We start from the raw sequence: 27,539 nt of genomic DNA, 5'->3' as shown, positions 1-27,539 counted from the left end.
AGCCTGGCCAAAGATTATTGGGATCTCTGAGACGTGGCTGATGGAGGATGATATAATAACAAGAATTGAAGTGGCAGGGTACAGCATATTTTGGCAGGATAGGAAAGGAAAATGTGGTAGTGGAGTACTGCTTATGATAAATGATGACTTGTGTCCTCTAAGAGTGGAGGCTTTGGAAGGCAGTAACACTAATTGTTTTGAAAGCATATGGTGTGAGGTAAAGGGGCCAAGACATGATATTTCATGAGGTGTTGCTATAAACCAGGTAGCACAGATGGTGGGGAGCAGGAGATGTTTAGGCAGTTGAGCATGGCAAGTGCAAGAAGAATGATTGTTATGGGAGATTTTAACTATAGCAGTATAAGCTGGAAAGAGGAAAATGCATGTAGTCATAAAGGAATGGAATTTCCAGAATTCTTGAGGGACAAATGGTCTTAGACAACATCTGGTAGAAGGAACATGAGGTTCAAGAGTTTTGGATTTGGTCATAGCATTAGAAGAGCTGTTTATAACTGAGATGGCATCTCTGCCCCAGTTGGAGAGAGTGACCATGTGGTTTTGACTTAGAAGATGAATAGACATACAGGTGTATCAAAGAGACGGTCGTATGTCGAATTATAAGGCAGGTGATTATAATATTCTTAGGTATCAGCTAGGGGCAGTTCCATGGAGGGCAGAATTGGAATGCCAGGATATCATTAGTGCTTGGGAAATTGTGAAAGGATATTTGTTAGCAGCTATAGTAAGCTGTATTCCATGAGTGAAGAAGCAGACACAATTTAGTGTAAAGTGGATGACAATATCAAACAGGAACTGCAGTTGTAAAAGAGATATAAGGAGAGAGGAGGAGGGCAGATACACGAAGAATATAAGATGCAGGCCAGAAGAGTGACCAGTATGGTGAGGAAGGCAGAACTGGAATATGAGAAAAGATGGGCACTAAGATCACAAGAAAATTCTAGGGAATTTTATAGCTATGTGGCCAGTATGATAAAATTATTGTGGGATAAAAATGGAAGTAGTGTCTGATGCAGAGCACATAGTGGAGTTGTTCAATGAGCACTTTATTGGAGTATGGCATCCTGGAGAAGGCTTTAATATTAGAGGGATAGGGCAGGCTCAGGGCTTAGAGATGCAAGAGGAGAGTGTGTGTGTTCCTAATACTGAGTACTCTGGATACTAGTAAACTGTGGGACTGGATGGTATTTCACAATGGGTTTTGAGAGATTGTGCTAAAGAACTGACAGCTCCATTGACCTGGTTATTCAATAAAAGTTTGGCTGTGGAAAAGGTACCCGAGGAATGGAAAGAAGGTAAGATAGTACAGCTGCACAAGGGTAGTAGCAGACTGGAAGTGTCTAATTATAGGCCAGTTTGTGTGTCATCAGTAGTTGTTAAGGTCTTGGAAAAATTAGTGAAGGAGTATATACAGCGTTGGACAGATGAGAGTAATGTTATTTTTTGAATCCACATGGATTTCTTAAGGGGCATGCTTGCTTTAGTAATATGATTGCCTTTTATAATAAAGTGACAAGAGCAGTTGATGAGGGAAAGGCTGCCATTTTTTTAGATTTTGCAAAGCCGTTTGACAGGGTGCCACATGATAAGCTGATATTTAAGTTGCAATACATGGAATTAGATGTTAGGTTAGTCAACTGGATTCAGGATTGGCTGTCTGATAGGTATCAGAGAGTTTTGTATGGTGGGGCAATATCAAGGAGGCATAAGGCTACACGTGGTGTTCCATAGGGCTCAGTACTGGGACCTGTATTGTTCAACCTTTATATCAATGACATTGTCAATGGATTGCAAGGGGATATTCAGTTGTTTGCAGATGATGTGAAGCTGGGAAGGGTTATCAGTAATAGTGCAGATGTGCAGCCTTGCAAGAGGATTTGAATAAACTAGACAAATGGGCGAATGTATGGAGATATCGGTTTAACACGTTCATTGCCAAGCTGAAAATTGGAATTTCGTGTGGTGGCCAAATTTTTTTTACTTGATAGCGACGTCCATGCGATAACCCATGATCGGCCGCCCGGTGAGAACTCGCATCACGCGATATCGTGTGATTGGCAATGAACGTGTTAATGCAGCAAAATGTAAAGTCTTGAAATTTGGGAACCATCGATGGGAGGATGCATACTCGATTGGAGGAGCTATACTGGAGGAAGTAGGGGAGACTAGATCTGGGGGTGATGATTGAAAGAAAACAGAAATTCAAGGAACATATTGCAAAGGTGTTGAAGGTAACCCAGAGGATTGCTGCAATTCTGAGAAGGATGCTTACCTGCAGAAATAAGAATTATCATTCTGTTGAATAAGACTGATCAGACCACACTAAGACTATTGTTCTCAGATTTGGTCCCCAGGATTTGAAGAGGATAAATTAACTGTGGAAAGGATACTGAGGCGGATAACAAAGGTGGTTTCAGGACTGTAAAATGTCAGTTACGAGGATCGACTGAGGGAATGTGGACTGCAGTGTTTGGTAGATAGAAGGAGAGGTGATATGATTGACTTAAACTGTTGAGAGGTGGTTACAGAGTTGAGAATGGGGAATTCTTTCGCTTGGTGGAACAGAAAGGAGCAAGGAACTATCCCTGGAAGTTATGAAAGGAAGCTGTGAGCAAGAGGGTGAGGAGTGGTTTCTTTGCATGGAGGGTGGTTTAACTGTGGAATGCATTGCCTCAGAGTGGTTAGAGCAGGAACGGTCAGTGGGTTCAAGGAGTGGTATGATAAACTTTATTTTCCTAAAAACGACCTCCAACGACAAGTCTTTTGACTTCATGGAGGCCTGGATAATTAAAAAAAATTTTTTTTGAGATTATTATTTTCCTGATTCCCATGGAGTCACAAGACACATCATGGGAGGTCAACACTAGAGAACACAGTCTATCACACCATTCCTTACTTCTCCTGATACTGCTCCCCCTCATATACAACTCTTTGATATCTATCAGAGAGAGCCAATCCAGTCCAGAACCTGATATCCAAACCCATGCAATGCATCTTAAAAATCAACTTGTCATGTGGCACCCTGTTAAATGCTTTGGAAAAATCCAAAAAAGACAGCGTATGCCTTACTTTCATCCATTGCTCTTGTTCATGTATTGTAAAAGGTAACCAGATTATTTAACCAAGAGCACCCTTTAACAAATCCATGCTGGCCTGCATAAATATTACCCTCATATAATCAACTCTGTTTATGAGTTCTTACCAATTTCTCCAAAATCTTAACAGCTACAGATGAAATAGAAACAGGCCTATAGTTTGATATCTCCATTCTACCACTATATTTATGCAATGCTGCTATCTCATCCTCTTTCCACTCCCTAGGAACCTGCCTCATTACAAGTCTTTCATTAAACAGCCAAATTAACAGTTCCATAGCATATTCCCTTAAAAACATGGTGAAATATCATCTAGTCTCCCTGCCTTATTGACATTTAGTGTACTCACTATTCAGAATGCATCCTCTTCATTCAGTTCTAACACTTCACCACTCCTCATTATCCTTCTAGGAATAAAGCCTGTATTACCAGAATGGAACACTAATAAAGTGATCATATCTTTAAAAACACAATCCATTAATAAGTTAAAATAGTAACATGTTCCTGTCAACCATGAAACACCTACTTTTTATAATAAATTTAGTTTAATCCTTTATCCAAGTGTGAGCAAACAAAGTTTGCACCTGAAAGTATCTTCAGGACTGGGGTAAGGTAGTGCAACACCCGGACGACTCCTTGCAAAGGTGGAGCAAGCTACTAACACTCCTATCTCAATATCTCCCATAATGCAAAACACATCTCCTTGCGGATATGTCTAATGTTATGCATTAAGGAAGGGCCACTACCCAGACTAGTTTAAACCTTTATTGAGATCTCTTCAGTGGGAGCCAGGCCCAAGTGGAGATACCAGCCAGAAGCATTAGCAAAGTCATCTCCACCTATAGGAGTTGCCAAATGGTGTGCCACCTTTTTAATAAATTACTCTGGATTTAGAGAAAGATGTTGAAAGTTTATTTTTCACTTGGTTAGAATATAAGAAATTTAGTTTGTGGATTTTTTGTTATTGTTGTTGGATTTTTATGCATTATTTTCAGGCTTCCACCAGGAGACATAAATCCATCTAGGATGATAATGACATGAATACCACCATTGCATTCATATTTATTTATATTCCTGAATATAAATATGTCACTACTTACAAATATATTCAAAGCCAGTTGTATGTTTGTGAATGAAAAACTGGAGATCTAGAGGAAAAACCAACTCCATACTCTGAAACTGACTGAGTTGTATCATATACTGAGTAATAAACACTGAGGACAAACCTATCACTTTCCACAGAATTTGTGGGTGACTTGTGTATATTCACTCATCTTTCATTCTTTCAATATTTGTATTTTATTTTACATAAATTTTAATTAACCTATAATCCATCTATTAGTTGTAATGGTTGGATTATTAAGACGATGGTTGTATCAGTCTTAAAATTATAAATTCACCACTTCTGTAACCTGTTGATTGAAAATCAAGTTTATTCGCATCAGGCCATTCACATATTTTCTACCCTAACAGTAAAACCTGAATTTTGTGTAGTTATTTTAACTCTCTTCTTTACTATCTTTTCCTGTAACTTCTTAACTCTGTTCCAGATAATTTTAGATGTGCTATAATTGTTTAATCATTTATTGAAAAAGTGTATTCCTCAGAAAAGATTTCAAGATATAGAAAATTTAAAAGATAGGTGTGCTTGATTTATTTTCACAATTTTTTCAGTATTCATCGAGAAGTGAAAAATATAGTCTTAACAGTATTTTAGAACCAAATCCTTGTTCATCAGCAAGTTTAATTTCACTCATATTTATTAGTATCTTTCTAGTATGATTTCATAAATCTTGTACAGGATACAAAGCAGAAACTGTTCTTTATTTTTCACATTCAGTACTGTTTTTCATTATGTAGGTTGATAAATGGAAAGTCTATTCATTATCTGGAATTTGACATTCTGACAAGATTTTCATAAAAGCTTATTCTTACTTCAGCAGAGTGTTATTGCTTCATTTCCTTATTTATTATATATATATCACTTAAAACTATGTACTCAGCAACATAATGTGCTAGAAGTGTGGCTAGCTTGGTGCATAAAATGGGATGGAGCTACTCCTGAAAATACCAACAGTCAAAATACCTACATGTTAATGCTTTATTGGCTGATTAAATTGAAGATTTCAGGAGTTTGCAAAGTGGACTGGTGCTCTAAGGGGCTGCAGAAATATAAGTGAAATTTTTATATTCAACTTATCTTTCTGCATCAGATTCTTAGCAGCAGCTATAAAACATTCTCCAAACCTCAATAAGTAATGGCTGTATCACTTTAAAAAAATTTAGGAGATAATCACTTTAATGTCAAATTAATACATGTAAGTCTTTATCCGACAATAGATGACACCAATTAAGACTTTAGTTCTTTGTGTTGTCCATTACAGTTTTAATCCATTCCCACTATTAATTAATTGTTTCTGTACTGTGAAATTATATATGCTCTGAGGATGCTGGACATAAAACAGCGAAATTGCAAACTAAGTAAATAAATGTTATTTCCTTATGGTCTTGTGTTGTGAATTAAACCATAAAAATCTAAGATGAACTGCCAACACCTTAGCCTTTCTACATCTTTTATATTTATTGTGTGGAAATATCAATGATTTTTCAACAATTATATTTCATTGTGCGATAGCTGAGATTGGTAGATCGTCTTCAGTTGAGTTTTAGATTCTGTAGTGATTAATTTCTGTGTATGTTCATTGAGCAAATACAAAATGGTAGTAAGAGTGAGATCTGTATGTAGATTGGCACAAAAGAAAAATAATATAGAGGTATGGATTTTTTTTGAGAATAGTATGGCACTATAAATGTAATAGCATGTGCGAAGAGTTGAGGATGTCTCTGTAGAGAGGTTTAATAAGAGAAGTGAGCAAGTATGTGGATGGCCTCTGTAGCCCCTGTGGAAATGGTATTTGCATCCATAGTACTATGACCCAAAGAAAATCTATTCCAAGTTTAGTTTTAGTCATCGATTAGACTTTTTCTAAGCCTTTCTTCAACTGGGTCCAGAGTCATTTGATCTCTGGCATGGGTAAGTGGTTTTTTCCCTTCCAAAAACTTTTTTTCATCTTGTAAACTCAAGAAAATTGACTGTAGAATCCAGACTATTTCAGAGGTTAATATACTGCATTAGGACAAGATGGTGCCACTTGTCTGCCTCTCTTCACCAGATGCCATATTATGAATGATAGTCTTGGGCCAGCTATCTCTGATTGGCTACTGGTGGAGATAGCTGCTCTCTGTCTCCAAAATTAGATATGGCTAAAATCCTCACCTCCTCCCTATAGGGAATAAAAGGCATTAGTAGATTTTTTTTTTTTTCAGCAAGTATGCAAGAAATCTAACATGCTCATGAACATTGAAGCTTGTGTGAATGTGTTTGGTATCTGGCAAAAAGGAGAACATGAGTAGGCATTTAAGGTATGTAGATAAATGTAAGTATGGAAGCAAGTGAAACTGATGGCAAAAATGAGACTAACAGTAAGATAGCATGCATGACTGATGGCAAGAAAGAAAATGCAACTGACGGCATGAAGCAAATATGAATGGCAGTGAGAAAGTCATTTAAGATATGAAAGCTGTGTTAATGAAGATGAAGCACATATGCAGAATGAAATAAGGAGAATTGTAGATATGTATAGAAGAGTGAGGAAGAATGGAATGTAAGATAGCTAGAGAATACAAGTGACTCAACAGTGGAAAGATTTGATTATTAGAAGTATGCGAATGAGAAGGTGCATGAAATTTGTTTTCCTGAAGGTAGAATGAGCAGATTTGATTGAAACATTAAATATATGAAGTAAGTGAGCAAAGTGTTAGTAGTTGTGGTGGGAATGATTGTTTTGCTTGGGAACAAGGAGAATGTGATAATTAATATTAGGAGGTTGAGAAGAGCAAAAGATAACAGTGTGATAAGAAAAGTAGCCAATGTGTTGCCCAGGTATGTGAATATGCTAGCAGCATATTCATATACTGCTATATGATCAAATTACTACTCTGGCATCTGTGCAAGAGAATTGCCAGTGCCAGAGGCACTGGCAATTCTCTTGCACATTCTCTTAGCACACAGGCTGATATGCCATCTGGTCCCACCTCTTTATTTACATTGATATTTTTCAATATTCTGAGTACCTTCAGTTCATCTACCTCAATTCTTATGTCAGTTTGTCTTATCAACAAATGCATTGCCTTTACCTACATGACATGCCCTTGCAAGGTGATCATTTAGTAACTCAACTGTTTCTTCTGCCTCTGTCACTTTATGCCATCCACATTGATTGTTTGGCTTGCTTAGCTAATTGTCTGTCATAATCTGATTTAGCAAAGGAAATTATTACTATTTTGTAACTGTCAAACTGAAGATTGATTCATTGGAGTAGCAATGCTACTTTTATTAGGGAATGGTGATTTCCTGTTACAGGTAACCCTTGCTTAACGCGGGATTTGATTAACATGGCGAAATTAATTGCCACAATCCCTTTATATACGCGGCAAGAGTTTTAATTAACTTGCCTTTAAATTTACCAAAATTCCACCAAATACGATATATTGCTACATCCCATGGACATGGGGCATCATTGCAACTTTCAAAGCCTATTTTCTTAAAAAGACATTCTCAAGGCAGTTGAGAGTTGAGCCTAATCACATTTTCTCAATGGGAGAAAATGTGATTAGGCTCTAAGAATTTTGGAAAAATTTTAACATTAAACACGCAATTGAAAACATTCATTACTCGTGGGAGCAAGTGTCTTCTAGCTGTATGAGAGCTGTTTGAAAAAATCTTTTGCAGAATGCGCTAATGACTTAGGTGGTTTTCAACATCCTGCGAACAACGTGGTTGAAGAAATCATTGCATTTGGTGAAGACCTTGGTTTTAATGGTGTTGATGTAGATGTTAAAGAATTATTGGATTCAAATTCAAAAAGATTTCATTGACAACAATCTTCTTGAAATTAGACAATGCTCATATGAAGTCCAGTTTCGACCTTTATTGAGGTCTCATCAATGAAGGCAATGAACAAATGGAATGTGAAGATGAGGTTCCAAAGGAGATAACAATCAAAGAACTGCATGGAATATTTCGCAGTTTAGAATCACTTAAACAGCAAGTAATGGATACGGATCCAGATGTTAATTGAAGAATGCTTGTTTGTCGAATTTATGCTTATAAGAAAAAAAACTAAAACTGTTCAAACGACTCTTGATAACTTTTTTTGATAAAAAAAATTGCAGTACAAGCATTTACTTTTACTATTAAACATTTACTTTGCATTTCTTTTTTATCTTTCCTAAAAGAGTACCATAGAAAATGAATTATTAATTAATACAGTAATCGATCGTGGACGAATTGTAATTTTTACCATTGATTATTATATTTGATTAATGCGATTTTGATATATGCGTTAACATCAAGGGATTAATTAATCACGTTGAGCAAGGGATACCTGTATTGTCTTCCTTGTCCAACAGTAAGTATTTTACGTCTGTAGAAATGTGTTCTCATTGGTGTGATTGGTTTGCCTGTTTGGAGGTGTGAAAAACCAGAGTTTCTGGGAGGGAAGGAGGGAGGGAAAAAAAAGCAGGTCTTTTCATCCAAAGGGCTCTGTCGAAGCCAAATCAGCTATGGGAGGATCTGTAAATTAAATTATACTTGTTAAGAAATTATCTTGTTTAATTCTTTATCCAAGTGTAAGCAAACAAGGGTTTGCACATCAATTATCTTCACAACTAGGCTACATGTACATTTGGGCAATTTACTTCACGTCAGTTTCTGCAGTATCCTGCAGTGTGCACTTCCTTTTGGATGTGTATATTGCTCTGCATTATAGGCATCACTGCCCAGTCCAGTTTCGACCTTTATTGAGGTCTCATCAATGGAAGCCAGACTTGGAAAGATACCAAGGTTGAATTAATGCAGAAATTGTATATTATTTTATCTTGCTCCCTCTAAAAAAAACTTCGACCTCAATAAATGTTGAAACTGGTCTGGGTATTGATCCAAAATGCATGTCATTATACACATTTGAAAGTAAGTATGCTTTGTAGGATGCTACAAATGTGACTAGAACTGGGAACAGAAACTTTCATATAACTTTGGAGACTTCTATTCTCAATCCATCAAGATAGGAACTTTGCATTTTTTACAGCTTGTCAATTCAGTTGGTACTTCTTCCCAGCATTATGGACCAATCCTGCAGAGTAAAATGATTGTTATTATGATTCAGGCCTCCATGGAGTCAAAAGACTCATCATGGGAGGCCCATCCTAGAAAACACAGTCTATCATACCACTCCTTGAACTCATTGACTGTTTGTACTTTCACCATTCTATCAGGCAATGCACATCACAGTTCAACCACCCTTCCATGCAAAGAAACCACTCCTCACCCTCTTGCTTACAGCTTCCTTTTGTAACTTCCAGGAATGGTCCTTTGCCCTTGCTCCTTCTCTCTGTTCCACCAAGCAAAAGAATTCCCCATTCTCAACCCTGTAACCACCCCTCAACAGTTTAAGTCTCAATCATATCATCTCTCCTATCTACCAGACTCTGCAGTCCACATTCCCTCAGCCTGTCTTTATAACTATCATTGTACAGTCCTGATATCTTGGTATCCCCCCTTCAAATCCTGGGGACCAAATTTGAGAACAGTAGTCCAAGTGTGGTCTGATCAGAGCTTTATACAATGGAATGGTCAAACTCTTATCTCTGCAGGTCTACATCCTTCTCAGTATTATTATTATTATTAACATTTGACCTCTATGAAGTCAGACTCATCGTGGGAGGTACCCACTATTGCACACAATGCTCATCCAACCATGCCTTAAACTGATTCAATGTATCTACACCCACAACACACTCAGGCAATGCATTCCACTCACCAACCACTCTCCATTCAAAGAACCGACCCTCGCTCCTCTGCTCACATCCTCCTTATATAGTTTTCAGCAATGACCTCTTGTCCTACTCACCTCTCCCATTCTATGAAAAATTTCATGATCATAACCCCTGACTAGCTTATGTCTCAATCATAACCCCCCCCCCTTCTTTCTATTCATGAGGCTCTGCAGGACAGATTGAGAGAATGTCCTTATACTCCACATTCCAAAGACCACTGACCACCTTTTTAATCATCTCTGGACTCCCTTTCCGACATAGCCTTGCAACCAACTCTGTGCACAATATTCCATACGAGGCTTGATCAAGGCTTTATACAATGGCATCATAACCTCTCTATTTCTGCATGTCAGGGTCCTCCACATCATTGTCCTTATTCGATGTGACGTCTTTACAACTTGTGCAATGTGGCCCCCCTGAGCAATCCTCTGGGTTACTTTCATCATATTTACAATATGTTCGCTGAATTTCAGGTTCCTATTAATCATCACCTGCAGATCCCTTGCCTCCCCTACTTCCTCCATAAGAGTATGCTGCCTCCCGTCGATGTATCTCAAACTTCAAGACTTTACATTTTGCTGCATTAAACTGGTACCCCCATTCATTTGCCCATATATCCAGTTTATTCAAATCATTTTGCAGGGCTGCCACATCTGCACTATTACTAATGACCCTTTCTAGCTTCACATCATTTGAATATCTCCCCCCCCCCCCACATCCACTGGCAATGTCAGTACTGGTTACGTGTGGTCCCAGTACTGGTCCCTGTGGGACCCCACATAACCTTCTGCCTCCTTGATATTACCCCACCATACACAACTCTCTGATACCTATCAGATAGCCAATCCTGAATCCAATTCACTAACCTGACATCTAAACCCATGTGCTGCAGCTTAAATATCAGCTTATCATGTGGCGCCCTGTCAAATGCCTTTGCAAAATCTAAACAAAATGGCAGTATATGCATTTCCCTCATCAACTGCTCTTGTCACTTTATTATAAAAGTCAGTCATATTATTAAAGCAAGGTCACCCCTTAACATATCCATGTTGACTCTCACAGATAACATTATCCTCATCTGTCCAACACTGTTTATGGTCTCTCACTAATTTTTCCAAGCTCTTAACAACTACTGATAAAACACAAACTGGTCTATAACTTGACACGTCCAGTCTGCTATCACCCTTATGCAATGGCACCATCTTACCCTCCTTCCACTCCTGGAGTACCTTTCCCTTGGCCAGACTTTCATTGAAAAGCCAGGTCTATGAAACTGTCGGTTCTTTAGCACATTTTCTTAAAACCTGTGGCAAAATTCCATCCACTTCTACTGCTTTATTGACATCCAGAGTACTCAGTATTTGAAACACACCCTCCTCTTGCACTTTTAAACCTCCAACCTTCCCTATCCCTCTAGTATAAAAACCTACTTCTCCAGGTCCTGATAAAGTGTTAATTGAACAACTCCACTATGTCCGTATCAGTCACTCTATTTCTATTTGTATCCCACACTGTCATTCTTCCACAATCATTTCTCTTCCTACTGGCCACATAGCTAAAAAAATTCCTTAGATTTTTTTTGGATCTCAAGGCAAATCTCTTCTCATATTCCAGTTTTGCCTTCCTTACCATATTAGTCACTCTCCTGTCCTGAGTATTATATTCTTCATGCATCTGCTCTCCACCCCTCTCCTTATATCTATTCCATAACCTCCTTGTAACCTGTAGTTCCTGTTTGTTATTGTTTGTCATCCACTTTACACCAAATTGTGTCCTCTTCTCTACTCGTGGTATACAGCTTACTATTGCTGCTAATAAATATTCCTTCACAATTTCCCAGACACTAATGGTATCTTGCTCTTCCAATTCCTCCCTCCATGGACTGCCCCAAGTTGATATCAGACTATTATAATAAACTGCCTTATAATTCCATATTTCTTTCTCTTTGATACTGCCTCATGTCTATTCATCTTCCAAGTCAAAACCACATGGTCACTCTCTCCAACTGGGGCAGAGATGCCATCTCAGTTATAAACAGCTCTTCTGATGCTATGATCAAATCCAAAACTCTTGAACCTCATGTTCCTTCTACTAGATGTTGTCTAAGACCATTTGTCCTTCAAGAATTCTAGAAATTCCATTCTCTTCCCAGCTTATACTGCTGTAGCTAAAATTTCCCATAACAATCATTCTTTTTGCACTTGCCAAGCTCAACTGCCTAAATATCTCATGCTTCTCATCCTCAATGCTCCCTGGCTTGTAGCAACACCCCCACTATATCCTGTCTTGCCCATCTTTACTGCCGCTGTCCTCCAAATCCTCCACTCTGAGAGGACATAAGTCATGACTTATAAGCAGTACTCCACTACCACGTTTTCCCTTCCTATCCTGTCGAAAAATGCTGTACCCTGCTACTTCTATTCCTGTTAGTATATCATCTTCCGTCAAGAACCACATCTCAAAGATCCCAATAATCTTTGGACCGACTGATGCTATCAGCACCACCAGTTCATCTTTATTCTGGTTTCTCTGTATTGACACACTGACTCGTTCAGAGAACAGTAATCTCACCAGTTGCCCACGTCCTTCCTCATTCAAATGCAACCGGTCTCTCACATACAATTCCTTTTTGTCTACAAATGCCCTGCAAGCGTCCACATAATCCAAGCATCTCTTTTGACACATTCTGGCTATCATACCATTCATTATTAATGCTCTTCTCCTCTGCTCTACCTGGGCAACACATACACACTATCTTTCCTCTCTGAGTCTTCTTCCATACAACCTCAAGCATGAACCTCAGATCTTTTGCTACCTGATTCACACTGCTTCTCAAGTCATTCATGTTCACAATCACCTTATCCACCCTTTCACCCTGCTTAATTGCTGTAGCCACACTTTATATTGTTTCTCCAGGCAAACATTCCTGAAGCATTCTATCTTGCACATCACGGATCAACGAGTCTCCTTACATCACACCTCTTACCACTCTGTTCCTTCCTTCCTTGCTGCATTATTATCTCTCTCTCTCCTCTAACATTTTCTTTCTTTGTTCCTCTACTTACTTGCTGTCCTGGCATCTCTCTCTATCCTTTGTTTCAGCACTCCCTCTCATTTTTCTCATTCCCTCTCTTCTATTGTTTCTATTCTCTCCTCTTCTATCATTATCTATATCCCATGATTGAATAGGAATGTAAAAAAAATCATTCATAGTGCATGTGAAAGGCATTTAAGATGTCTTTATTGTTTCTAAAGTCTTGTAGTTATTGATGGTTTTCAATTTCCTGATCACAATTTCATCTGCCTACTGTAGAAGGTAGCAGAAGAAATAGCTGTAGTTCTCAAATGCAATCTAATTTTAAAGTCATTTTCTTTGACTTTTATTTCTGTGGTGATCTCCTTTATGATAAAGTTGCTCCTGTAACTTTTTATGCATTAATGAATGCGTGTTGTTCCATGTGCAGTTCACATCTTGCCTTTCCTTTCTACACTGAATAACTTCGTTATTTTAAAGAAAACTAGTTTTCCCAATCCAAGCTTTGGTCTTTGTTCTTTAAGCTCAGAGAAGTTAATTCGCATTCTTAAGAAACCTCAGTGCCAGGAAGTCAGTGATGTATGTTCTCTCTATCAAGCTAATGTGCTGAATGCACCTTACATCACTCTTCAGGTTGGTAGATATGTAGACCCAGTTGAGATCAGTTGCTGTTGGACATAGCCAGTTTGATTTCTCTGTCACTAGGATTTTTTTCTCTCCAGATCTATTACTGTATTTACTTGAATATAACTCGCACCTCTGATTTTACTTTATGAAAAAAAGAAATTAAAAGGTAGGTATTATTTCTCGGAAAACTCCCATGATTCTCCTCTTAAAAAGTATTATTTTTACAGCTATTTTGCCTGCTTTTGTTTAGGAGTGTCCCTTTTTTTAATGTCATTGGCTTTTTACTCAAGAATTCTTAGGGCGTTGCAGATGTATTTTAGAGACAAATATATGTAGCATAATAGAAGAAAATTTGCATACCTTTTCTTGTATGTTGTTGCCCGTCTTCTTTCTGTGGCGTGCATACTTCTACTGTTATGGTGTTGAAAGGGGAGTGGGGGGACTTGAGCAATGTGGAAGAATTAATTTGAAAAAACCTGTTTTTTTTTTTTTATATATAATATATATTATTTTTAAGGGTGGGCAGAGTGCTTTTTTTGTAGGGTGGGAAAAAGATGAAAAAGGGGCTTAAAATAGAAACTGTTTTTTAGGGAAAAGGGGGCCGGGGAGAGGGTTGATGGGGTGTGAGCCGTTTTGACCATGTGGGTCGTCATCTGAACTCAAGGAGGAAGTGGATGCTATGTCGTGTTGGCTTGGTGTTTCTGCCTTTTGAAGTGTTTGTTTTTGCCTATTGGTCGGAGTTGTGACCTAAATTTTATGTTGTGGAGCTTCCAACACTCGGAGATTATGTAGGGTCGGTGGACATTGAGTTCTCATCACATTTTATGGCTATCGTTTCTGATATTCTAAGCATTGTTTCGTTGTCTTGTCTGTCTATTATGATGGCCTTTTCGATTTGCTGGGTATGTTTCTGTTCAAGGGTATGAACTGCTATTTCTGTTTTTCCTGTACTTTGTATTCTATTTTTCTTTTTGATGTTGTGTTTTTTTGCGTTTAAATGTTATGGAATAGGGATGTTACAGTCACAGAAGTGTTCTTGTAGTCGTGCCCATAAAGGCCCCTTTTTCCCCATAACCCTTCCCCTAAAAAACAGTTTCTATTTTAAGCCCCTTTTTCATCTTTTTCCCACCCTACAAAAAAAGCTCTGCCCACCCTTAAAAATAATATATGTATATATTATATATAAAAAAAAAACGGGTTTTTTCAAATTAATTCTTCCACATTGCTTAAGTCCCCCCACTTCCCTTTCAACACCATAACAGCAGAAGTATGGCACATCGCAGAAAGAAGACAGGCAACAACATCTAAGAAAAGGTATGTGCAAATTTTCTTCTATTATGCTACATATATTTGTCTCTAAAATACATCTGCAATGCCCTAAGAATTCTTGAGTAAAAAGCCAATGACATAAAAAAAAAAAAAAAAAAAGGGGGCACTCCTAAACAAAAGCAGGCAAAATAGCTGTAAAAATAATACTTTTTAAGAGGAGTATCATAGGAGTTTTCCCAGAAATAATACCTACCTTTTTAATTTCTTTTTTCATAAAGTAAAATCAGAGGTGCGAGTTATATTCAAGTAAATACAGTAATAGATCTGGAGAGAAAAAAATCCTAGATGATAGAACCTGTGTAGGTGATATCACAGTCTTTTTGGCAGAGAAATTTGTAGACTACGTTGTGGTGTTCTAATATTTCTTTGTGTGTGTGTGTGAGATTTAGTGGGTTTTAGAAGATTTGCCAATTTTTGGTTTGTGGTGAATACCAGTTTGTAGTCAGTATATTTGAAAATGTATTTGTAGGCGTTGTATGTGTTCTGGATGTATGGCAGTTTGATAACTTTTTTGTGTTGGGAAGTTTGTTTTGGTTGTTGGGTTGTTTTAACAGGTTTTTGTTGTCCTGTTTGCATAATTTATTAATTGTGTGGGATAGTTGCGATTTTTAAAAAAGGTTTAAGGTTAAAAAAAGAAATGAAAAAGGTTCACATATATCCTGCACAAGAAATAAAAAGTTTAAACACATTCACGTTGGGGTGATAGTAACTCGCTCCCCCACAGTAAACAACATGCCCTCCCCAACAACCACTATACTGCAGATGCAAAAAACAAGTAGCTTTATTGCATCACTGAATAGGGTGATACAACAAATAGTGCAATTACAGACAACTGGGATAAATACAGCACTAACTAATAAATCACATGTCCCCTCCCACAGAAACTATGCTGTATAGACTCAAGTAGAACCATATGTTTCCACCAGCAAACCCAGTATCTAACTAAAAACTATTGTCCAACTTATTTGTTTGATTGCATTTGAAATTTTCAATGGCATTAAGACAGATCACAAAGGTTAACTTCAAATAAAATTCTACCGAAAATGTGCGTCTTCATATAATGTGTGGTCAAATCCACTCAACACAGAAGTGGCACACAAACAAGCAGCAATAACATTCAACGGAAGAGTTGAAATTTTTTGTGTGAGTTGAGCTCGCCCACGCAATGTGGAGGTGGTACATGAACAGTAATCAGAAGTTCTGTCAGAATGATAAATGGACAGAACACCACCCCTTCATGAACATCTTAAAACTAAGAAATATATAGTGAATGTTGTTATGGCAGTTTCAGATATATATAATTCAGATGAAGAGAATTAGCATTTCAACTCAACAATTGTTGGCTTTCTTTGTCATTTTGGGTTGCCCAATCTTTTGTTAATACTGCACCAATCATATGCACGCCTTCATAGCTGTCTTCATAGTCTGTTTTGTGCTCTGCTTTCACTTCTCATTAGTCATTTGTGAAGGATTGTTCATTATATATCTCAAGGTCTTGTAAATTACTGGTAATTTGAGAACTGACAGCTCCTTTGACCTTGCTTTTCAATGAAAGTCTATCTATGGGAAAGGTGCTCAGGGAATGGAAAGAAAGTAAGATAGTGCCATTGCATAAGGGTGGTAGCAGACTGGATGTGTTTAATTATAGGCCAGTTTGTGTGTCATCAGTAGTTAAGATCTTGGAGAAATTAGTGAGTGACCGTTTACAGCATTGGGCAGATGAGGAAAATGTTATCTGTGTGAGTCAACATGGATTTGTGAAGGAGTGCTCTTGTTTTAGTAATATAATAAGCCAGCAAAGGTGGGTCGATTGGTAGAGCCTCTGCTACTAATGGCTCAGTTAAGTAAGTTTGAGCGCGGTTAGGTTGGAAGGGGAACCAATCGTTTGATGCTGTTGGCACACTCTCCCTCGATGAGTCTTTGGACTCCCTGAAGGTGTCTAATAATAATAATATGCTAGCCTTTTATAATAAAGTTACAAGAGCAGTAGATGAGAGAAAGGCATATACTGCCATTTCCTTGAATTTAGTGAAGGCATTTGACAGGGTGCCACATGATAAGCTGACATTTAAGTTGCAGCACATGGGTCTGTATGTCAGGTTGGTCAACTGGATTCAGGATTGGCTGTCCGATAGGTATCAGAGAGTTGTGTATGGTGGGGCAGTTTCAAGGAGGCAGAGGGTTACAAGTGGAGTCCCACATGGCTCAACCTTTATATCAATGACATTGTCAGTGGATTGCAAGGGGATAGTCAGTTGTTTGTGGATGATATGAAGCTGGGAAGGGTTATTAGTAATAGTGCAGATGTGGTAGCCCTGCAAGAGGATTTAAATAAGCTAGATAGATGGGCAAATGAATGGGGCTATCAGTTTAATGCAGCAAAATGTAATGTCTTGAGGTTTGGGAAACATCGATGGGATGCTGCATACTCTATGGGAGGAGTTATACTTGAGAAAGTAGGGGAGACGAGATCTGGGGTTGATGATTGATAGAAAGCTGAAATTTAGGGGACATATTGCAAAGGTGGTGAAGGTAACACAGAGGATTGCTGCAATAATGAGAAGGACACTGACCAACAGAGATAAGAGTTATCATTCCGTTGTATAAGACTCTGATCATACCACATTTAAACTACTGTTCGGAGATTTGGTCCCCAGGATTTGAAAGGGATAAATTAACTGTGGAAAGGGTACAAAGGCTGATAACAGAGATGGTTTCAGGACTGTACAATGTTAGTTATAAGGATCGGCTGAGGGAATGTGGACTGCAGAGTTTGGTGGATAGAAGAAGGAGAGGTGATATGATTGAGACTTTTAAACTGTTCAGAGGTGGTTACAGGATTGATACTGGGGAGTTCTTTTGCTTGGTTGAACAGCAGAAAGGAGTGATGACAAGGGGCCACACCTGGAAGTTACGAAAGGAAACTGTGAGCAAGAGGGTGAGGAGGGGTTCTTTGCATGGAGGGTGGTTGAACCATGGAATGCATTGACTGATGGAGTGGTGAAAGCGAGAATGGTCAATGAGTTTAAGGAATGGTATGATAGACTTTGTGTTTCCTAAGAGGGAACTCCCACGATGAGTCTTGATAGACTTTGTGTTTCCTAGGAAGGACCTCCCATGATGGGTCTTTTGACTCCTTGGAGGCCTGAATAATAATAATAATAATTTTTGCTTGAAATAATGGAAAAGATGACACTATTTAGGTAGATGACTTTGATGATGCACACAAGGAAATGGCTCTTGAGTCTGGAAGTAGTGATAGCGAATAGTGGATTCTTGGTAAGTCATACCCATTTTCAGTTTTTTCCTGAAAACTTTAGTTTCCAAAAATCCCTGCATATATCTTGCACCTCGATTTTTTAGCTTTAATTTTGGGAAAAAATAGTGAGTTATATTTGAGTAAATGCGGTAAATTCATATTTCTACAGAAGATTTTTAGTTCTGATACCAATGTTTCCTATATAGGGACTTTCTCTGTTCTTATTAAACTGAGACTATAGTTTCAGTCTCCTGCCATATTTAAAGCATCATACAGATAAGGATCTGTAGATGAGACGAAGGTTATTCAGTCTTTTGGTTATTGGGTGAGTAAACAACCACAAATCTAATAGTTTTCTATTTACATCTCCAATTATTGGCAATAATACATTCTTCTGCATTTTGCTGTACATTGTAAAAGGTACCTAGAATTAGGGGATGAATGAGAATGGCAACATCCCCTTTCCTGCTCTATTCTTTCCAAAGGAACAAAGGGAGGTTAACAGAAATTTTTCAGAATAAGTATTAATGTTTTGGTAGCAGAAGTTAGTCTTTTGGATAAAAAAAAAGTTAATCTTATGAAGTATCATTAGCTTCTTATATGTAATGTTCTTTAGTGCTGGATTTAAATCCTTCGATATTAAGAGTTGAGTTGGAACGTTGACCATTATAAATTTATGGTTATATTAGCAGTTTTCTTATTATAATTTGAAAATCTAACATTGCTGTGTTGAGTTATGATCTTACAACCCTCCCCACTTGAAATCAGTTGCTTGGATTTTTGAACCCTTGCCTTCTATTAAACAAAATTGTGGATATATTTGTTCTACAAAGTTTATTTTAAGATAATTTCCAAACCTTTTATATTCTTAATAAGACAGCATATTGTTTTCCAGGTCTTTGTAGCCTTATCTTTAACTCCTGTACATTCTTTATCTTTTTTGCTGTTAGATTACTTGTTTGCCTTTTGTGATGTTTTTTCTGCTTCATTAGCTCCTCATTTTTAGTGGATCTACTCAAGTCCATTTCTTCTTTTTTTTTAATGCTTTTACTGACTTAGCTTTAATTAGGTCTGATGAGGTTGAAGATTCTTGTATTATTTCTTGTTCTTCTGTGTCATCTGGAAAAGGTGCTTCCTCTAGATTGAAAACTGCCTAATTTAATTTTCTTGATATTGCCAAAAGAAGTCTTCTGGAAGTCTCTTTTTTTTTTTTTTTAAGCTCTAGAAATTCCTTGTCAGCAAGAGTAGATACATACAGTTTATAGGTTCAATAAAATTATATTTTTCTGCATGATTCCTCATAGACAAGTGTTCATTTTGTGTGTACTTGATCTGCATTTCCTGGAAGGTCTATGGCACTTTCCGAAAATTTGTCCTACTCACAAATGATTAAAACATTTAGTACAGTCTGCAACCAAATAGTTGAAGGTGCCACAACCTAGACAGATTCCTGTATAATTTATTACTCTTGCTGTCCATATGTAAACTAAATTGTGACACTTCTGTTTCATCTCTATAGTAAAATAGATGCTGCCTGTTCTCCATTTTTCCAGACATTCTTCCTTGCATATGGAGGAAAAAAAATTGTGTATTATCTTATTTGTGTAATAAAACTGAAAAGAACATAAATTACATTTTGTTTCATTTTATGGTAGTCTTATTTTCTTATTTTTAATTCTTATCTCATAATGCTCATCATATTATATTTATCATAATCATGGCTGTTTTATTTTATTTAATTTACCATTTCCATATCCATAAATTCTTTCACACCTTTATTCCATTGTGTTTAGCACATTTTGACTTTGTTTTACTTTAATTTTTAATGTTTTTATTATTTTATTCCATAATTTACATTATATTTAATCTTACACTTAAAAGATACAAATGTATCTCAATCCCAAAGGAAACAATTGCATTTTAATTTCCAAACGATGATATTATATATTGATACTACTATTTTCATTAAATGTCTTTCTTCTATTAATTTAATTTAAAGCAGCTATAACCAAAAAAACAGTTCATTATTGGAGAGAACACTATATTAAACAAATAAAAATTGCTTATCATATACCTTAGCCTAAGGAGCTACATGCATCAGAGGTATAGAATACCACTAAATTTTTGTGATCTGTTTGACAAGTAGTCTGCATTAACGTTCCCCTCACCCTCCATACGTGATATTGACAAATTTAAATTCAGAATTCAAGAAGAAATAAAGAATCTAGTGCAAATTACACGTTGCCTAATGGATTATATGCATTTGAGATTGGAGAAATATTTGTAATGAGATGTGGGAGCACTTTGAACATATCTTCAGAATTTTTTTTTCTCTGTACTTTATAATTGCCCATTTCTCTGCATTTTTGTGATATTCTTGCATACCAGATATCCTATTTCCAACCCCCCTTCCCACACACACACACTCGAATAAAAGTTGGCATCTTGTAGGAAACATCAGATTTAAAACTCTTCACATTAAAGGGAACTGGATCCAGAATCTTAAATATAAATGCTTTTTTGATTTTTGCACTTTGTATTTGATCATTATTTTCAGACATGAAATATCAACTTGTAATTCTGCATAGTGTCCTCTCATAATTAGGTGTATTTATTTATATCAGGTAACCAAAAATGTTTCTGTGGTTTCAGTCAAGTTTGCTGCAATGACTTGCTTTATTTTGTAGTGGTTTGCAATGTGCAATTTTTTATGTGCATCATAAGGCACAGATATGTGTCAGTCAATCAGTGCACTCTAACTTGGTGTGTATTCTTTTTCTGTGACTTTGAACCCTTTTAAAATGTCAGTTTGAACCTGATGTAATTTGGGCTTGTTTGCTTTATGGATTTAAACTCGGTTTGAAGGCTTCAAAAGCATCCCATAAGGTGTGTGGCATTTGGAAAAGATGCGATAGGAGAACTTGCTGCACAGAAATGGTTTAATAAAAATTTGTTTCTGGTGTTGAATCACTTGAAGATGCACCACTTTCAGGATGACCCTTCATTATTGATAATGAAGAATTATGTGCTGCTGTTGAAAATAATTCAAGATTAATATGTCAAGAACTTTCACAAATGTTTAATATGAGTAGTGAAAAATTCCTTCACACTTGCATCAACTGGGAAAATCATGGAAACTAAGCAAGCGGGTCCCACATGCATTATCAGATGATAATAAACTTCAAAGGCTATTAATTTGTTCTTCACTTCTTTCACATCATAAAAATGAGCTGTTTTTGGATTACTCGCTCACTTATGATGAAAAATGGATCTTGTACTCTAACAGGAAGTGAACTTATCATTGGTTGTCACCAAACGATCCACTACCACACATTTCAAAGGCACTGTTTAGCCCAGAAGACTATGCTTTGTGTGTGGTGGACTGGAGGCAGTATTGTCTACTATGAGTTTCTTGCTGCAGACCAAAAAATAAAGCTGAGATCTACTCGATGCAACTTGAGCATGTGCAGGATGCGTTATTTCAGAAACAGCCAGGACTAGTTAATCGGAAGAAAGTGTTATTCTTGCATGGCAACGCAAAATCTTATACTGCAAAACTTACCTGTGAGAAGATTTGTGTTTTAGGATGAGAGATACTCCATCATCCTCCATATTTTCCTGACATTTCTCTAAGTGATTATCATCTTTTTTTTGGCACTAGACAATCGCATGTGTAATAAACGGTTGTTGTTATTATTATTATTACTATTACGTGACACCTCAGGAGTCCAAGGAATCATCGAGGGAGGGCACATACTTCTACAACTGTCTCCACCACAATTACCAACCATACCAATCCGCCACTACCATCATCATTTATGCCAATGCCATCTACTGGCCACAACTAGTATTTTTTTTTGTCTTTAATTTGTGTGTGTTCTCAAGGCTGATTTGTCTGTAGGCAGGATAAAAACCCTGCTACCTCCATATGAAATCAGCTAACTCACCTTCAACTGAAAAAACCATATCAAGATTCCTCTCATTATGATGAGAATTGAACTCGCACCTTTTCCAATCGAAGGGCACAACGTACCATCGTTCTTCGAATTGTGCTACGGAGGAACTTAGAGTTCTGCAATAAAACAGAAATTGAAGCAGAAGTTGCTAGATTTATTACTTCTAAAGCCAAAACGTTTTATAAAAGCAGAAATTACAAACTTGTATCTTGTTGGGAAAGAGTCATGGATTGTGAAGGTGCTTATTTTAATGAAAACATTTTATGAAAATTTCTATAAATTGTATAAATTTCTGCAGTTGTTAAATTTTTATTATGAAAAACTGCATAAAGTTTTTTTGGTTATCTGATAAAATGTCACTTTTTTTAATTGCACAAAATGGGAGGAATAGTATATTCATTTTAGAAATCATGATTTTTATCCATTGACCTCAGGCTAACATGAGATAATTAAAAATATCTTTGGAAATGCAGTATAATTTGGTAAAAACATAGGAAACACAGAAAATTATAAAGTAAGTTTACACCTAATTAAACTTAGGTGCATGGGAACCATACTTTTTTTTATGAAAACAAAGTCTTTCAGAAAAAAAATAAAATAAAGTGGTGAAAACACTCCATTAGTTACATTGTAACTAATGTAATTAGTTTTTGACGTCTTTAAATAAAATAAAGTATTCCTGTTGTAAATTTATTTTTATATTTTTAACAGATGTTTTAGTGGTCTGTATAAATTACTCGTATGCATTATAATATTCTATTCATATGTAACTTTTTTAATAATATTTTAATACATCCTGTATAATAATAACATTTTAATACATCCTGTACATTGTAAGTTTGTTATTAATCTATGTTTTTAAAATACTTTCGATTTAATGGACTTTCGACAATAGCAGATGCTCCTTTCCAATTAGTCCGTTAAATTAAGGATCTGCTGTATTTTCAGACTTTAAAGATGATTTGTCATATATCATTTTTTCATGCATCTGAGGTGCGTTTGTTCTTTACTATGTAGAAATTTAACCTTTTAGTAAAAATCAAAGCCTAATTTTCATGCAGTTTTTAAACAGTGAATATGAATCACAATTTATAATGTATAACATTGTTAATTTCTATTCGTTTATGATTTAATGAATCTATGCATTATGGTTTTAAGTTTTTACTTTTCGAATATGCAATGGTCATTGTGAACTGATATATGATTGTAAATATGCTACATTTTTACTTTTTCAAAGCATGAAAGTGCAAAATTTCTTTCTAGTGGAGAACTTCAAACAACAGGAAGTGATAATTGTACTTTTAATGCTAATCAAAAAGCAATGGGGTGTGATGATTTTACAAAGATTCCTAATGGAGTTAATGGTGTTGAAGATAGAATGTCAATCATATGGGAAAAGGGAGTGGTATGTTTTTATTTTTAAATCATATTTTTTTGTTTCTGCTGTTAATCTAGTTGATAATTACACTATAATTTCTGTTGATATTTAAAAAAAAAAAATTTAAATATTCCGGAATTGAAGAATTACTGCCTTAAAATCAGGTAATCTGCCTTCTTTCAAAGTGGAGCTCATGAAAAAAAAAATATATACAGTACATTCTAATACATACACTAGAAGTGTTTGTTGTTCTTGATAAAGAACATGAAAGTTCATTGTAATTTGACCACTTAGCACTTGCAAAAATGGATAAAAATAAAGTTATGAAAAGAATTGTAAAAGTGCAGGTTTGCCTAAATAACTTGCATGCTAACTAGTTAGTGCTTAGCTTTGGACATCAGAATATATTCCGTCTCACATACAAAGTGGCATCTGAAATTTGTCTGTTAGTGGAGATGCTTCTTTCAAAGAAGCTACTTTTTTGTTCCATTAGAGGGCTACACGGTGTGTAGTGTTTTCAGAGAGCTCCCAAAAGCTAAGTATAATTTTGAGTGAAAATTGGAATATTGGTTTAAATCATAACATAATATTGTCTAATTTTGGTAGCTTGTTGTGTCTGTGTGAATCTCGTTTTATTTAATTTAGTATTTTAATGATGCATTTCATAGAATAGCACATGGCGGCAATGCAACGTAAGATAATGGTGTACGAAAATACGACGCCTTTGTTCAAAAACTGTAATATGAGGGAGTTTGTCCAATGTGATGTGTGTGTGGGATGTATGCATTCCCGAATGAGGCTGGAGTGGATGGAAAGTGAAAGTGGTGGAATGTGCAGAAAGTGTAAGCAAAGTGAGGAATTGAAGTATGTGTCAGATAGTGAGATAGTTATGGTTGAAGAAAGCCAGAATGTGAGTAAAAATAGTGGCTTGATAGGGAATTGCGATGTTGTACAAGATGGCAGTGAGAGTGGTGATCAAAGAGAGAGTGAAAGCAACAATACAGAGAGAGAAAATGATTTAAATGATGAAAAAAATGAGGAATTATTTGTAGGGAGTGAGCTCGCTAGGTTGCATGCAGTGATACAAAATGTGCAGTGGCAATTAGAGCACCTGCAAAACTCTTTCCAGAGTGCCTCGGCTAACGGAAATAAATGAGTGTTTGAAAGGAAAAATAAGCATAAGAGTGCGAGAGTTTCTGAAATGAAGGAAAGAGTGTTGTATGGTGACTCATTATTAAGAGGAGTGATAGATGGGAGTTTAACTAAATCGTACTTACCGGGTGCAAAGTTTAAGGATGTAAATGACAGTATTAGAGTGCAAAAACAGAGGGTGAAGGAATTGATAGTTGTGGCAGGTACGAATGAATTGAAAGGAGATAAATTTTTTATGAGAAGGACTTGAAAGTATTGTTAAAGGTAGCGAAAGAAAAGAGTGACAGAGTTAGGATGGTGAGTCTGTTGCTGTGGTATGACAGAGAGGAGTTTAGAAGGAGGGACATAATAGCAAATGACTTCATGCACAGGTTATGCAGACGGTGTGGTGTGGAATTCATGAACGTGTGGAATGAGTTTGATGGGCGAAAGGATTTATAGAAGATGGATGGCCTGCATTTGAATGGATTTGGTGTGCAGAGACTGGAAAAAGTGTTGCTGAATGAAGTGAAAATGGATGTGAAGAACCAGGGATATTAGAACTACCAAGGAAGGGAGGGAGGAGTGGATATGCAGACATCAGTGAGAAAGTTGAGTGTAAGAATGTATATGATGTACCTGAGCCAGTACTAAGGACAAGAAATCGGAATGGGATAGTTAGAATAAAGCATCAAGATAGGGGTGGGACAAAAGGGACCACTGCATTTCATGCATGCTAATGCCAGGAGTATTAGGAACAAGAAGGAAGAATTTTTGGCCTTGATTGGCTCTTCCTGGCCACAGGTTATTGGCATTAGTGAAACATGGCTGACAGAAGATGATATAGTTAGTGGGATAAAATATGTAGGTTATAGTGTGTTTAGGAGGGACAGAGAGAATAAAATGGGGAGGAGGAGTGTTATTGATGATAGCTGATGAACTGCAGCCAAGGAGAATTGAAGTTATATCGCAGGATAGTGAAAAGAGCTCATTTGAGGGTATTTGGTGTGAGATTGAGACTGGCAGAACAAAATATACAGTTGGGTGTTGCTATAGACCAGGTGATGGAATAGATTGTGGAGATAGTATGCATAAACAAATTGATGAAATGAGTGGAAGGAGGGTAATTATTATGGGGGATTTCAAGTATGGTAACATTGATTGGAAGGAGGAGAGGACACGTGAGGAACGAAATGGATTTTATTCAATTATTAAGGGATAACTATCTGAGACAGCATGTAATTGAAAATACTAGGGGTGTGAGAGTGCTTGACCTGGTAATAGCATCTGAGAATTTGACTTGTTGTTTATTATTTTAACGGTATAATAGAACACAGAAACTAAGTAAATAATTAATTTATTAACTTGATGCTGATATTTCGCTGGTATTATAACCAGCATCTTCAGAGCACAAAAACACTGTTTGTCACAATACGCGAGACTAAAACAACATGGTGTACTTAAACAAAATTGTAGCAGCAACACAAAGACTAGAGTCCTGATTTTGGCGCCCTCTATCTGAAAAAAAAAAATGAAAAAAAAAACGCTATCATATATTACTAGAGTCCTAGAAAAGTGCTAGTTTTTTCTTAATATGACTGTCTCCCAGATCTTCGGCAAGTTAATACAGCCATATTTGTTGAAAACGATGAGTCTAAGGACTCCTGGAGTAGCCTGAAAATAATAATAATAATAATAAAAACATTAAAGAAAAACAAGATACAAGATAACTTAATAGCAGCCATACAAAGCCTCTACAAAAGTAATAGAAATTATGTAATAACCTGTAATAATAGATCAAAAGAATTTGAAACAAATGTAGGAGTGAGGCAAGGCTGTATCCTCAGCCCTCTTCATCGTAGTAATGGATGAAATTTTAAAGGCATGCCAAACAAAAACAAAAAAGTTCCACTTAGGATACAGGAAAATGAAAGAAACCAGGATTTCACATATAGCTTTTGCAGATGATGTAGTGATTCTAGCAAATACAGCTGAAGAGCTGCAGTACAATATCAACATTTGGTATGAAGAAACAAAGAAAAGGAATATGACCATAAATATAAATAAAACTAAAACAATGATCATATCTAGAAACAAACAAAAACACATAATAAAAATAAAGAATCACCAACTTTAACAAGTCCACTCCTTTAAATACTTGGGATCATATATACAAGAAGATGGTAGATTAGACACAGAAATTAACAACAGGATAAGAGGGGGAACAAAGCTATTCTATGCAATGAAAGGTCCGCTCCTAGATAAGAAAGAAGTCACCCAAAATACCAAAATGGCAGTGTACCGTTCGGTGTTTCTACCAACATTAACATACAGTTGTGAGTCTTGGTGTTTAACAACAGGAAACACAAATAAACTACAAACAATTGAAATGAAATATCTCAGGAAAGTGGCACAAAAAACAAGACTAGATCGAATAAGAAATCAAACCATAAGAGACAGCCTTCAAGTTGCACCTCTGAATCAATTCATAACACAAGCCTAAATGAGATGGTTTGGACATCTTAATCGAATGGAAGAAGGAAGAATAGCAAAAACTGTATACGAAAGCCAGAAAATAGGAAAAAGAAACATAAGCAGACCCAGGAAAGGTTGGCAAAAGGAAATTAAAGAAAATTGGAAAAGAAGGGAATTAACTGGAAAGAAGCAAAACAACAAACCTTGGACAGGACGGCATGGAAATCTCTTTGGCAAAATCTCGACGCTTAAAAGCGTAAGAGATCATAGATGAAGAAGAAACTAATGTTGAACATAATAGTTTTCAAAATTCCAAAAGTTAATTTGAGGTTGGTGCTGG

The 27,539-nt window shown here is 36.5% G+C and overlaps 1 protein-coding gene across 1 annotated transcript in view; it reads left to right on the top strand.

Moving 5' to 3' along the window:
* The window catches only part of CRMP (Collapsin Response Mediator Protein), a 242,908-nt gene that overhangs the window by 121,668 nt on the left and 93,701 nt on the right, over positions 1-27,539 (top strand). Inside the window, exon 8 of the mRNA XM_090409720.1 lies at positions 23,479-23,620. Within this exon, the coding sequence (XP_090265846.1) occupies positions 23,479-23,620 (142 nt within the window). The remainder of the gene's footprint in view (positions 1-23,478; positions 23,621-27,539) is intronic.

This window comes from Typopeltis vanoorti, chromosome 20, assembly GCF_054136105.1.
Source record: "Typopeltis vanoorti isolate ZY-2024b chromosome 20, IOZ_Tvanoo_1.0, whole genome shotgun sequence".
NCBI lineage: Eukaryota > Metazoa > Arthropoda > Arachnida > Uropygi > Thelyphonidae > Typopeltis > Typopeltis vanoorti.
This window is presented reverse-complemented; position numbering and strand designations above follow the sequence as displayed.